The sequence below is a fragment of the Monodelphis domestica genome, chromosome 5 (assembly GCF_027887165.1).
Source record: "Monodelphis domestica isolate mMonDom1 chromosome 5, mMonDom1.pri, whole genome shotgun sequence".
In the NCBI taxonomy this organism is placed as follows: Eukaryota; Metazoa; Chordata; class Mammalia; order Didelphimorphia; family Didelphidae; genus Monodelphis; species Monodelphis domestica.
Window position 1 is genome coordinate 85,710,109 of NC_077231.1, and position 13,959 is coordinate 85,724,067.

The 13,959-nt window shown below is 37.0% G+C and overlaps 1 protein-coding gene across 2 annotated transcripts in view; it reads left to right on the forward strand.

Moving 5' to 3' along the window:
* ANO4 (anoctamin 4) overlaps positions 1–13,959 on the forward strand; it is a 475,191-nt gene that overhangs the window by 398,670 nt on the left and 62,562 nt on the right. For both annotated transcript variants that reach the window (XM_007503277.3, XM_007503279.3), the window contains 4 exons: positions 2,583–2,694; positions 4,123–4,180; positions 4,963–5,060; positions 8,027–8,169. In XM_007503277.3, the coding sequence (XP_007503339.1) occupies positions 2,583–2,694; positions 4,123–4,180; positions 4,963–5,060; positions 8,027–8,169 (411 nt within the window). The remainder of the gene's footprint in view (positions 1–2,582; positions 2,695–4,122; positions 4,181–4,962; positions 5,061–8,026; positions 8,170–13,959) is intronic.

Genomic DNA, 13,959 nt, shown 5'->3' on the forward strand with positions numbered 1-13,959 from the left:
TAGATGAGAAACTGAGGCAAAGAGGGTGAAATGACTTGTGTAGGGTCCCATACCTAAGTGGCAGAGGGCAAATTTGAACTCAGGAAGATGAATCTTCTTTACTCCAGGCCCTGCATTCTATTCACTGAACCACCTAGCTGCCTTTATCTTAATAGCAACTTGGTCCTATTCTGAAAACTATTCTTAGATCATTTTAAACCAAAATGATTCTCTTCCTCCTCTTCTGGAGGCTTTTCAGGAAACATTTTGAGCTTTTCCTTAATGAAAAATTGATACAGAAAAGAAATATTAAGGCAAGTTGTTCTAAGTTTTAGAAATGGGAGAAAAAAGGAAAAAAATATTTTTTTATATTAAATATAGTTTTTTTAACAAGTACTTGAGTTGAGAATGCAATTAGGAATAAATGAAATTAACCATACAATTTCCATTTGGAGGCAGAATCTGTGGCAGCTGACACATTCTTCAAAATGCATTTCATAGCAATAGAGCTCAAGGCAATTTAGGAGAGGAGAATGTCCTTGCCTGGGATTAGAAATTATGAATACAAATTTAGGGTTTGGAGCTAGACCAGAGCTTCTCCTGAGGACCTAGCCATGGGGGTAGAATGTGCAGTGGAGAGAATAAATCCTCTAAGGATTTATTAACCACTCTCTTAATGAGAAACAGTGTATCCAGCATGGAGATACAAAGATAAAAATAAAACAATATTTGCATTTAAGGAAAATATATTGCAGTGGAATGAGAGAACTATAGCCCTTAAATTTATAAAGAGCAGAAAGAGAACATTAACAACCTGTGGGGATCAGGAAAGGTTTCCTGAAGGAAATATATATATATATATATATATATATATATATATATATATATATATATATATATATATATGAAATATATGAACTGAGTCTCAAAGGAATCTAAGAGAGAGAGAGAGGAAAGGAAGGAATTTATTCCAAGCAGGAGGGACAAAAATTCAGAGGCAAAAGATTAGATACTGAAATTAGGAACAGAAATGGTAATATGCCCAAGAGATTGGAGGATTGGGGTAGGCAGCAAATTTGACGTCTTAGTATCACACCACTTAGTCTTAAAAAAAATGTAGAAACTCAGTTAGGGCCTAGAAACATTCATAGGATCATGAATTTGGGGCAAGAGGGCACCTTAGGAAGCCAACTAATTCATCTCTCCACATTTTATAGCCCAAGGAGGCTAAGCAATTTGCTCAGGGTCATACTGGTAGTAAAGAACAGAATCCTGATTTAATCCCAGGGCCTCAGTTTCCAAATGCAGTACACTCTTTCCATTACCTGATGGTGCTTCTCCAAACAAGATTAACAGTCATCACTGTCCATGTCATGGTACATAATAATAAGCATTTATATGTTACTTTAAAGTTTTCAAAATATTTTCACATGTTACTTCATTTAATCCTCACAATTCTAGGAGAAAAGTTCAATCACTACTCTCATTTTACAGATGAGGAAGCTGAGGCAATTTACCCAAATTCCCACACTTAGTAAAGTAGCTCAAGTAGAATTTGAAATCGTTACTTCACCTAACTCACAAATAAAATACAATTCTTGGTTTCAAGGAGTTTATTTACATTCTAGTGAGAATAAACTACAAAAGGCAGAAATGTGCTAGAGCTGATTGTTGAATTTACTATGAGAGCATTTAGTTACATGTCAGAAATCAGCAAACTACATATCAGAATCAAATTTATTTTGTTCTTTGTCTATATTTGAGTCACTGAAAAATGTTACTAACAAAGCCTAAATTTAAAAGTGTATGGTGTTTGGGGATTTTTTTTTGAGAGTTGGTTGGTAAGCATTTACTAATGCACTAGTGGAAAAAAAGACACAAAGGAAAGGATATACTCCAGTACATTTCAAAGATGAAATGTAAGGTTCTAGTTAACATGAATCTCCCAGGATTGGATGTAGACTGCTCTTTGAGGACTACTTTTTTGCCTTGACTTCAATACTAGAGGAACTTGGGATTTTGTCACTGATAATAATTACTTCATAAAACCAGGTGAGTGTACATGTGTGCATACATGCACTTGCACACACACACATGCACACACATATACATACACACACACCCTGAGCTAAATAGCTTTTTAGACAACAGAGATAATAGAATTTTAATATTCCTATTGCAAGAGGGAGTGATGGTAAAGTGAATAGGGGCTGGGCTAAGATTTAGGGAGACCTGGTTCATATATCACCTCTTAGACACAAGGTGGGTAGACCAGGTCCAGTCATGTAACCTCTGTAACAGTCAACCAGTGTTTGCTAATGTTCCAGGCCCTGATCACTACAGTACACACAATGAAATAATACCCACATGCCTCAGATAACTCTTAGGACTACCCTGCTAAATTTTTGATGTTAGTGAAAAGAATCTGTGCCATCAAAACTTTCTGAAAGCCAAAAAGGACCACTTGTGTGGGACCTTGCTGAGGGCCAAGAAGCAGGCACACCTAAGGTGGCTGGAGCTGTCCAGAACTTTGACTGAGAGTCCCATCCCAATTGATATCAGACTAATAAGGCTCTCAACCTCTGCTCCCTCTTTTTCCACAGAGCAGCCTCGTACCGAGTCTGAGTGGGAGAACAGCTTCACTTTGAAAATGTTTCTTTTTCAGTTTGTCAATCTGAACAGCTCTACCTTTTACATTGCATTCTTCCTTGGAAGGTAAGGACTGAGTCTATGCATCTTGTCTTGCACTGGGAAGAGAGAATGGGCATGGTGCTGACCTGAGACAATACCCTAGCCCATGGGTACCCAGGGGCATAAGTGAAATGTATGTATATAGCAGCTATATGTATGCCTGTAGGGTGAGAGGAGGATGAAAAAGGCCTAGAAATTAGTTGTATGGGAGGAGACAGGTATTATTAAAATAAGGAAATTCAGGAAAGTGTTCTTCCCACAAAGACCAGGAGTTGATTACCAAGAAAATGTAGCCTACTAAGGCAACTGATGAGAAAGAACAATGCCTAGTGTAGAATAGAGTTGAACATCTGCCATCCTAATTCCAAACTTGTTTGGGCCTGTTAAAGAATAGGAGGGTCTTTACCCCACTTTTCTAACTCCCTGGAATCCGGAAAACACCCCCTTATTCTCTCAGAATTCTAAGACTTCCATTCATTCCTTTTGTGCCTAATATAAGTAGAGATCACTTGCATTTGTGAACAACCATTTTTAAACCACCCACATCCTGTCATAGCAGTGAAATCAGCCACTTGGATCTGAGACCAGTACCAGAACTTTTCACAAGGAGGAGAGTAAATCAGATCTCTGTCTCCAAATAATAGAAAAGGAAGAAACAGAAATGGCAGCAAGGAAGATTTGGAGATTGAGATCAGAAGAAATTGATTTATGATGAGTGGGGCTGAAAGAGGCTACCCAATGAGGCTGCTAAGCCTTTATTCCTGGAGGTTCAGAGAAACCTCTTGACCTCTCCCAGCTTGAGAATTGCCTGGACCTACTGGACTCATAGAATGGACCCATCAACCAGTAATTGCTGTGAGAAACAAGAAAAAACAGTTAGTAAACAAGGATGAAGGAAGTTGATTAGGATGGATAATATTATTTGTATCAGCTCTCCAGTTATTGGTTTAAGTCAGTGTGAGTCCAAATTATTTAATTTCCCAGGAGTCATTGATATTGATACAAAAAGCCAGTTCAAAGAAATATAAAGATTATATCTTATCTAAGACTCAGTTTCTAAAAATGCTTCTTCCAGTGGGTCAGAAGTACAGGCATACATAGTAACGGTATTACTCTCCTAAAGGGAAGGGACCAAAATCTATGTCTGGATTCCTAAGCACACCCCATCCAAACACTGTGAACTTCAGTAGTCTTTTGCCAAACATTTGCTCTTATGTCAAATGCCTAAATAGTGATTATTACATTGGAACCAAAGGGGAGAGCTAATTCAGGAACTGTGGACAACCTGGAATGTCCCAGGAATTTCCCAAAGGCTTAGCTCATTCTGGAGAAAGCGAGGGCTGTGCTAGCTCCCTTGGATAGCTGATTTGTTTTGAAAGAGGAGTTGAACTATGTGAAGTATACATGGGGGCCAATGTGTGTGGTGCATTAATTTGCTGTCTTGTGTTGAAGGTTTACAGGACACCCAGGTGCCTATCTGAGGCTGATAAACAGGTGGAGATTAGAAGAGGTCTGTATTTTCTCCCAGATGCCTCACATCCTACATCCTTCAAATAAGTAACATGGGGGACAAGAAGGGGGAAAAAGAAACAAGCTCTTGATTTGAGCAGTGTCCTAACTAGAAATTCTTATGCCAGAAGTAAATCCAAAGGGGGAAGGGAGGGAATAAAAGTAAAGAGGAAGCTAACCTAATCCCGTTTACATCTACATTATAAGCTCCCTATATATATATGTATACACATATATTGTTACACTGGTATAGAGAGGACCGAGGTGTATCTATCTATCTATCTATCTATCTATCTATCTATCTATCTATCTATCTATCTATCTTATATTTTAGGAGAGAAAATATGTGTAATGTATGTATGTGTGTAAAAGTGTATATACATCTTACACGCACACACACACATACATATATATGTGTATATATATATATATATAATATGTGTATACTTGTAACCCTGGTTCCCCCAGCACCTGACTCAAGCCCTAAATCTCTAATTTGGGCATTTTACCTTGGGTAAAATAAAACAAGCAAGAGGACATGTAAATATAGCTATATATATTTCTCAAAGCTTGTGAGAAAAGATGAGGAGGACCAGGAAGAAGGAAGAAAGGAAGAGAACAAGCCTGGTTCTTCTTATGTCCTTATTCATTCTACAGACATTAAATGTCGACCATGTGCCAGGCACCATTCTAAACATTGAGGATACAAAAAGAGGCAAAAGATAGCCCTTGCCCTCAAGGAACTTCCAATCTCATGAAGTTCTCTGTTTGTTTACATTGTAGTGCCACCCTAGTGGATGCCTTATTGATCTCTGTATGCAAATGGGTATTATAATGGTGCTAAAGCAGACCTGGAACAATTTCATGGAGCTCGGCTACCCGTAAGTACAAAGACCTTCTGAATTTAGGGTTCACCGCCTTCCATGAATGGCCTGAGAGAAGGGCCATAGGCAGCTGACCGTCTGGGCAAACCAGATCCCTGAGGTGTTTCCTGGGTCTTTGGAAGGTAGGACCTATTATAGAAGACTCAATACTAGTCACCAACAGGAGTAACAGTGAGAGGTATCACTGTAGAATAGAAAGAGAGCTAGCCTTGGAGCCCGGAGATATCTGGGTTTGAATCCCAGCTCTATGATTCACAACTTTAGGCAAATAATTTTCCTTCTCTGAGACTAATGGAGTGAATTAAAGGGCCTTTAAGGTTCTTTCTAGATCAAAATCCATGCTTCTACTTCTGACACATGTGATGGAAAAGTCACGAAACTTTCTGAGCCTCAGTATTTGAATTTGGAAAATGAGATTATTACTACCTCTCAGATGCTGTTGGGGCAGAAAGGATCCAATCAAATTATGTATTAAGATAATTCATGAACTTAAAATGACATATGTGTCCACTCTCATTAGTACCATAGGTCTAGACCATAAGAGACCTCAAAGATCATCTGTCTATATTATATATATATATATATGTACATATATATATATAAAACATTCATTACATATAAATTATGTAACATAAAATAATAGTATATTCATTGATGAAGAAATGAAGATTAAAAGAGCAGAACCAAGCTTTGAACCCTGGTCAGTCAATCAATAGACATTTATTAATCACCTACTATATGCTAAGCACTGCCCTCTGACATCAAAGCCAACATTTTTTACATATACCATACTGCCTTCTAAAAATATGATTTTTAAAAATAATAAATATGCTGATAAAAGTCTGTGCTTAACCTGCTAAGAGCCTTGTACATGGAGCTCTTCTGAATTTATACCTTGGTGGTACCCTCAGGATTCATTCTATCCCTGGGATCATGGCCTTCATAATAAGAAGGGTGTACCTATGCCCTTCCTGTAACCATTTTAGGAGGAGGATGATCATTTTATAATTTGGAAGTTGCCACAGCAGATGACCAGGATTCAATTCTTACTTCTGATATATATTCTCTGTGTGACCTTGGGCAAGTCCTTTATATGCTCTAGGTCTCAGTTTCCTCAGTGGTAAAATGAAGAGGTCAGACTAGATGGTCTTCAAAGTTCTTTCCAGCTTTGCATCTAAGTTCCTCTAAGCACATGAAGGCAAAGGGGAGTTCAGGAAATTAGGAAAAATTCCCTAGATTTCCTTTGGACAGCCCGCTGATTTAAACTCATAATAATATAATTTCCAAGTGGAAATAATGCAAGTCCATGACTACAGACATACACATACAGCTGTATTCTTTGTGAGGTCTTTCTTTTTTGCAAATAAATAAAACCTATGTTTGCACAGTTTTTTTAATCAGTTAATTTTTATGGGGGATGTAAATCTGTAATGCTTTATCTCTTCCTATTTTACTCCCCATTTCTGCCTGCTTGTGTCATAGTCCTTTATTAGGACATTCTGTATGGCCTTCTCCTCTATCCTCCCTTTCACTTCCCACTCCCATGCCAAGACAACTAACAGGCAATATGCCTTAAAAAGTCAGCCTTACCTCCTCCTTGGCAACTTTCATGGCAGGGAGTGGTTTGTTATCTTCATTTGTGTCTCCTAAGTCCCTTATTACAAACATTTGATTCTCCTTCTCCAGTTTCTTAAGGCACCAAAGGAGAAACGTTCAAAAACAAGGAAGTCTATTTGAAATCACTGACTATAATAAGATTCTCTCCATTCAAAAGACCTATCATGGAAATTCTATTCACAATACAGATAATAAAGCAGAGCAGCAAAGTAGCACAGTGGACAGCTCCAAGCCTGGAATTGGGAGGACCTGGGTTAAAATCTAGCCTTAGACACTTCCTTGGGCAGGTTACTTAACCTATTTGCCCAGCCCTTGCCTCTCTGTCTTAGAGTTGTTCTTAAAAGAGAAAGCATGGGTTTAGAAAAGTGGATAACTCAAAAATGTCACTGCAGGAAAGGCTCTAGAGTAGCACTCCTAATCTGAGACCTACTACAAAGTCAGTGAATTTGAGGGTTTATTTTGTTTTTATTTTTGATGCACCCAATTTCCAATTTCTCCAAATCCTTTGCCTGCCTTAGCACTTCTCTTCACCACCATTTGTCCCTACCCACAGCTATCCCACCTAAAGCCATCCCCTGGATGAAGCATTACCCTGTACTCTGCATTTTTCTTGTTGGTCTAATTCATTCTTTATTTCTTGTTGCTCCAAGGATAAAGCTTGTCGTGACTCCTTAAATGGTTTAAGCTAGATGATGCAGGCACTATGCTAGTAACAGGAAAGATAAAGAGGAAGAGGAGGAAGAAGATAGCCAGAATATATATATATATATATATATATATGTATATATATATATATCCTTTTGAGGTTCACAAAGTTCATTACAAATACTATCCTCAAAATAATCCTGGGAGGTCAGTAGTATTATTATGCTCATTTTACAGATGATAAAACTAAGCCTGAGTTAGAATAAGTGACTTATCTAGGATGATAGAGTTAATAAATGTCTGAGGCCAAATTTAAACTCAGGTCTTCATGATTCCAGGCCCAGGGCTCTGTTCTATACCACTGACTGATTCAAAGTTCTGTCTGCTAATGGAAGAAATCTCAGGAATACTCTGAAAAACAGAAATACTTTTAATTGTATCACAGGAATGTTGTGAACTTCTAGTGAGATGATGGAAATAAAGCATCTAGTAAATGACACACATTTTCCTTGTTTACCACTGATTCTGCCACCATCATGGACTCCAAAGGCCAAATCCTTCTTTCCCTTGTCTTGAATGTGTTCTTCAATTTTTCATTTTTCTTTTATTGTGTTTGCATGTGGTGACTGATTCCTTTGAGTCTTGGAAAGTCTTTTATAAATACATATTTTTTCCACAAATTGATTTTTTTTGTCATGCAGGTTAATTCAGAACTGGTGGACAAGGAGAAAAGTCCGTCAAGAGCAAGGCACACAGAGAAAAACCAGTTTCCCACAGTGGGAAAGGGATTATAACCTGCAGCCCATGAATGCTTATGGGCTCTTTGATGAATACCTAGAAATGAGTATGGAAAACTTCTTTTGCCTATATTTTAAAATGTAAATTTTAGCTCTCTGGCATGTTCTTACCTAAATATATTCCTCCTCTTATTGGAAAGATGTTTTACTGATAGTATAACAACAAAAAGTACCTGTCGTGTGTGAGGCACCATCCTAAGGGCTACCAATATAAATAATATTGAATAAATCATGACTCCTGTTCTCAAGGAGCTAAATAAATCAGATAGCACAAGGGAAAGAGCACTGTTTCATAAAGCCAGAGGACCTAAGTTCAAATCTTACCTCTGATGAGACGGATTCCCTAGGCCTCAGTTTTTATCTTCTGTAAAATGACAGATTTTCTAATGATGATTTCTTTAAGAGATTCTGCTTTTGTATTCACCATAGCAAAAAGACAAATTTAACATGAAGAAAAAGCAAATAAGTAAAAATTTTTTTGATACCAAGTATACATTTGTCAGAATGTTCAGGAGCAAGTTCAGTGTTCATATCTTTCAAAGTCATTAGAGAACATAAATGAGTTGTTATTTTAATGAGTTATCAGAAAATAGCAAACCAAGGAAACAAGAATTATCCAGCCAAAGAAAAACTGTACTAGCCTCACATTTTAGAGGTAATTCTTCTCTCAGACACTAAATTTTGAAAGCAACTTGAAAGTTTCCCCCATTAGGATACTTTTCCTGGTTAAAAAAATATAATTAAATCTCTTTGGACACTAATAAAATTCAAGTGCAAATCCTTCTTCTGATATGAAATATTTATTAGATGGCTTATACACTAAATATCTGCTAATGATATTAGAGTTTCAGTTACACAATGCATGAATGAAATAGTTTTAAATACAAATCATTTGAATACTGTCAGAATTTAATTAATATAGTTTATTAGAAAAAAACATTTGATGGCACTGCTCTATTGTTTCTTCTTCCCCAATAAAAGAGAGATATAGATGAATGGGAAGAAAGAAAGAAGGAAGGGAAAGAAAAACGAAGGAAGGAAAGGAGGGAAGGAAGAAAAAAAGGAAAAAGAAGAGAAAGAAAGAAAAAAAGTGTTTATTATTTGCCAGACACTGTGAAACCCTGGGAACTGAAGAACACAGAAGTTAGATGATCTCCCATCTCAAATAACTTTCATTCTAATGGGGGAAGACAGCACACAAGGAGCTGAAAAGCATTAGGGGAGATCAAAGAAGTCACCCCAAGTGGGTTCAGAGCAGCTACAGAGTGAGCCAGGAGGAAAGTAGGCAGCATGACCAGGATTGTGATGATATAGTTGCAGTACTGGCAAACCTTTTCAGAGTTCAAGTGCCCAGAAGGCAAATTCAAGATGTCTGTGAGCCCCAACATTACTGAAGGAGGAAGTGCTTGCTTTGGGTGGCTGGAAAGAGGAGCAGGGAATGCAAAAAATGTCCTTGGGTGCTGAGAAGAGGGGCAACAGAGCAGCTCCCTGAGTGCTTGCTCTGCACGCATGCCACATCTTTGCCAATGGTGATATAGTGGATCCAGGCAAGGTCTCACTAGTCAATGAGTTGACCTTTGTGTGGAATCATCTTCATAGGAGTCAAAACACCTGATGTGTGGAAAGTGATCTGGGAGAAGAGAAAACAGAATTCTTGAAATGTACAGAAGGAATAATAATTAAGGGGAATAATCATTTTAGCACTCTACATCATGGCATCTTCTGATTTTAAAACATAATCACAGTGATACCGATAGTTTTCATACAATGGACACCTGTGCTGAAAGTACCTTTCCTCACTCCCCCCCTCCCCCCCCCCCCGCAAATCCCCAACAATTCACCTTATTTCTCAAAGGGATATTGCCATAGCAGAAGTAGGGAAATAATTATTTCTATTCCCTTAATGAGGGTGCATCATGCAGAAAGATCTCAAGCATCCAACTGAACTGTACTTTATTATCAGTTTCATTTGTCCACTACATTCTCATGCAGACCCAACCTTAACCATTTTTAAATTAGCATGTGTTAAATAAGCAGTATGGTGTGATAGAGTGAGATCTGGCCTTGAAACTAGGAAGACCTGGCTTCTAGTCTTCCTTTGACAAATATAACTTGAGTGAGCCAGGGCAAGTGACTGAACCTATTTGTTGCCCCCAGACAACTTTTTATGACTTTAAGTTGCCATTGGTAGAGGGAGTTCCTTCACCTGGGACTTCTCTTTAATTGAAACCACATTTATTAAACATGAGTCCATGAGGTTTCCTATATCTTTGCTTCTTACATAACTAAAAGAAACACTGGACATATTCAAACCACAATTTTCCAGTTTGCTTATTCCTTTTCATTTTGTACTCATCGATTTGACCATTCATTCTTCAGCAACTATTTATTAACCAACTACTATGCACTGAGAAACAAAGTCAGATAAGGCATAATCTTTGGACTAATGGAATTTAAAGTTTGAAAGGGGAAGGAACTAGGTTTTTTTTCTGCTAAATAGTGCGAGGATTCCAAGTAAAGTCACAATTTTTAATAAAGCAGATAGAATCTTATATTTAGAATCTAGAAGTCCCAAGTTCAAATTCCGTCTCTGATATGAATTTTGTGATCATGGAGAAGTTAAATTTTTGAAGACTCAGCTTCCTTATTTATAAAATGATAAACCTCTAAGGGGTCTTACAAATCAAAATTTTATTACTATGAATCTTATGATATTTATAATTTCTCTCAATGTACCAAATTTCATGGAAATATAAAAATTATAGAAGTTTTTACCCATTTGAAAAACTTCTTTGTTATTATGTTTCAAGTCGGCAGAAGGAAATATAAATTCTATTTATGAAGTAATCTAATATAGATCAAGTATACAAAATTTCATAAAAAGGTCATTAAGTTCTTTCAAAAAATATAGCAAGACAAACAAGCAGTCAGTGAGATGAAATGCCAGTCAATCAATCTGTAACAGAGACATCCCTGAAATAAACAAGATAATTAAAATTTCAGAGATTTTATCATTTCATGCATCAAACCCATATGTAATTAAAGCTTTCTCAAACATATTAATTCCTATATATTAAATACTGAATTAATTTAAAACAATTTCAAGATATTAGCAAAATGTTCTGGCACCAAAAACAAGATTTCAAACCAAAATTAGCATATAATGTCAAGAAAAAGAAAGATGATAATCTAGGTGTCAGAACATGCTCAGATTTTAGGCTCAGTCCTAGGTAATTTATTTTAAGGCAGACATTGACTAGCCAGAGAGTTTCTGGAAGAAGAAAACTTCAATTATTAAAAGACTAGAAACTTTGGTACATGAGTTTCCGTGAAAAGGACCATAGTGTTTGGTCTGCCATCATTTAGAAATGCAGTGATAAGCAGGAGAGCAACGAAGAAGGTAAAGGACTTCATGTTCATGCATTGTGAGAATTAGTCAGACACCAAGAATGGACGTGAAGTGTTGTGCAGTTAAAGAAATGCTGAACTGAAGGACATAGCTTAAAGAAGATATTTAACTTGTATGGGTCTCAGTCTCCATATATGTATATTGAGGAGTTGGACTAGATGATTTTTTAAATCAAGGATCTATGATCATTTATTTCTTTGCTGTTAATATTTCCCATGAAGAAGTAAAGATATGAGGGCAGCAGGGGATAGATATTGGGAAGTAGAACAAATTCTTTGACTTTGAAGGGCTGAAGAGGGATTAAATTTGTTCTGTTAGGCCCCTAGAGAACAGAACTAGTAGTAATGGTCCAGAGTTTAAAGAGGACAAATTTAAGACCTGATAAAATGAAAGTTTACAAAATGATTAGAATTTTCTTTAAAAAGAATTTAAATTGAAGACAGTTGGGCAACTCAGTGGATTTAGAGCCAGGTCTAGAAATGGGAGGTCCCAGGTTCAAATCTGGCCTCAGATACTTCCTAGCTGTGTGACTCTGGACAAGTCACTTAACCCCCCTTGCTCAGCCCTTACTACTCTTCTGCCTTGGAACCAATACACAGTATTAATTCTAAGATGGAAGGGAAGAGTTTAAAAAAATGAATTCAAATCTGGCCCTTATTTGGTATGTGATCTTGGGCAAGCCACCTGACCCCATTTGACTTAGTTTCCTTATCTGTCAAAGGAGATAGAGGAGGAAATGGCAAACCATTCCAGTATCTTTGCCAAGAAAACCCCAAAGGGGTCACAAACAGTTGGACCTGACTAAAAAAAAATGACTAAACAACAGCAAAAAATGGGATGGGCTGCATTAGGAAGGCATTAGGTTTGTCCACACTGGAAGTCTTTTAGCTAACAGTGGATAACAACTTGTCCATTATATTTAAAGGGGACATTCTTGTTTAGATATGAGTATGACTGTGACCACAGAGATCTCCTCTGAATCAGAATTTTTTCATGTTTGTGTTTGGTCTTGTCTTTATTTTGCATATAATTGCTATACTCACATATGTATCTGTTGTTTCCTCTATTAAGGATCCAAGTTCCTTGAGGACAGGGATTATTTCACATTTGTATTTGTACTCTCACCCCTTAGCATAGTGCCTTACAATCATGTTTAATAAATGTTGAATGATTGATTGACCATATATCTCTACCTTGATGATCTGCTAGCACCTCATACTCAATGTTTCCAAAACTCAACTTATCATCTTCCCTACTCATCTGCCTTTCCCTAAATTCTTTATTACTATTAATGACTCCATCCTCATTCTAGTTTCCAAGACTTGATATATCAGTCTTCAAATCATCCTTATCTCATACCAGATCCTATTTCCAAGCCCTACAAGACCTCTGGAAATTTAAATTCATGTCTTATCCATTCCATCTCCAATGACACTACCCTACTTCAGAGTCTTATCCTCTTTCCTGAACTTTTGCTATAGGTTCCTAATTAATGTTCTTTTCTTCAAGCTACCTTCCTGTAACTCATCTTTCACACCTCTATCTGATTCACATTTCTAATGTACAAGTAGCTATATTGAATATATAATATGATTAGTAATCATCAATGACTCCCTTACCTAATAAATGAACTATAAATTCTTAAGTATCCAAGGCTCTCCACAGTCTGGTCCCAATATAACTTTCCAGCCTCATCACACATTACTCTCCTTTGCATACTCTAACATGAGAGCCCAGTTGGACTACTCACCATTCCTCTTTACTTGTCTTCCTTTCTCCTATATTCATGTATTTGTTCATGCCATTACCAGTGCAAAGAATAAACTTTCTACCTTTCCATCTTTCCCTCCCCAATTCTTACTGGCTGAAATCTTTTCCTTCTTTCAAGCTCTGATTTTCTAAGCTGGATGCAACTATTTCCCTGTCAAATTTTTCATAGCACTTAGGTAGACCTCTCTTGCTCTTATTGGCAAATAATGGCAAAAAATAGCACTTGATGTCCATATATCTAATAATTCTCCTATCATATTGTAAGTTCCTTGAGCATAATCCCCATGTCTTATTCTTGTTCCTAATTCTACTACACTTAGCACAATGCCTTTGTTTGGCTGAGTTTCAAAGATACAATAAATGTTAGATTGAATTCTCTATGCTGCACCAAAATTGTTGATCAGTATAATTGATAAAATGGCTAACTAGAATTCAGTTTCAGAAAAATCTCCATCAATCCCATTCTTTAGTGTCATGTAGACCAAAATCAACCAAGCCACTATGTTTTTTTCATATTTTAAGTAACTGTTGTTGCCATGGAAACATGCCTACCAAGGGCCCTCATTCTCCAAGTAGCCTTTTTCTCTCATTTATATTGAACATTATTCCTGTTGTGTGGGACAGGGTCATGAATGGTGGATCCCCCTTCTCACAAATA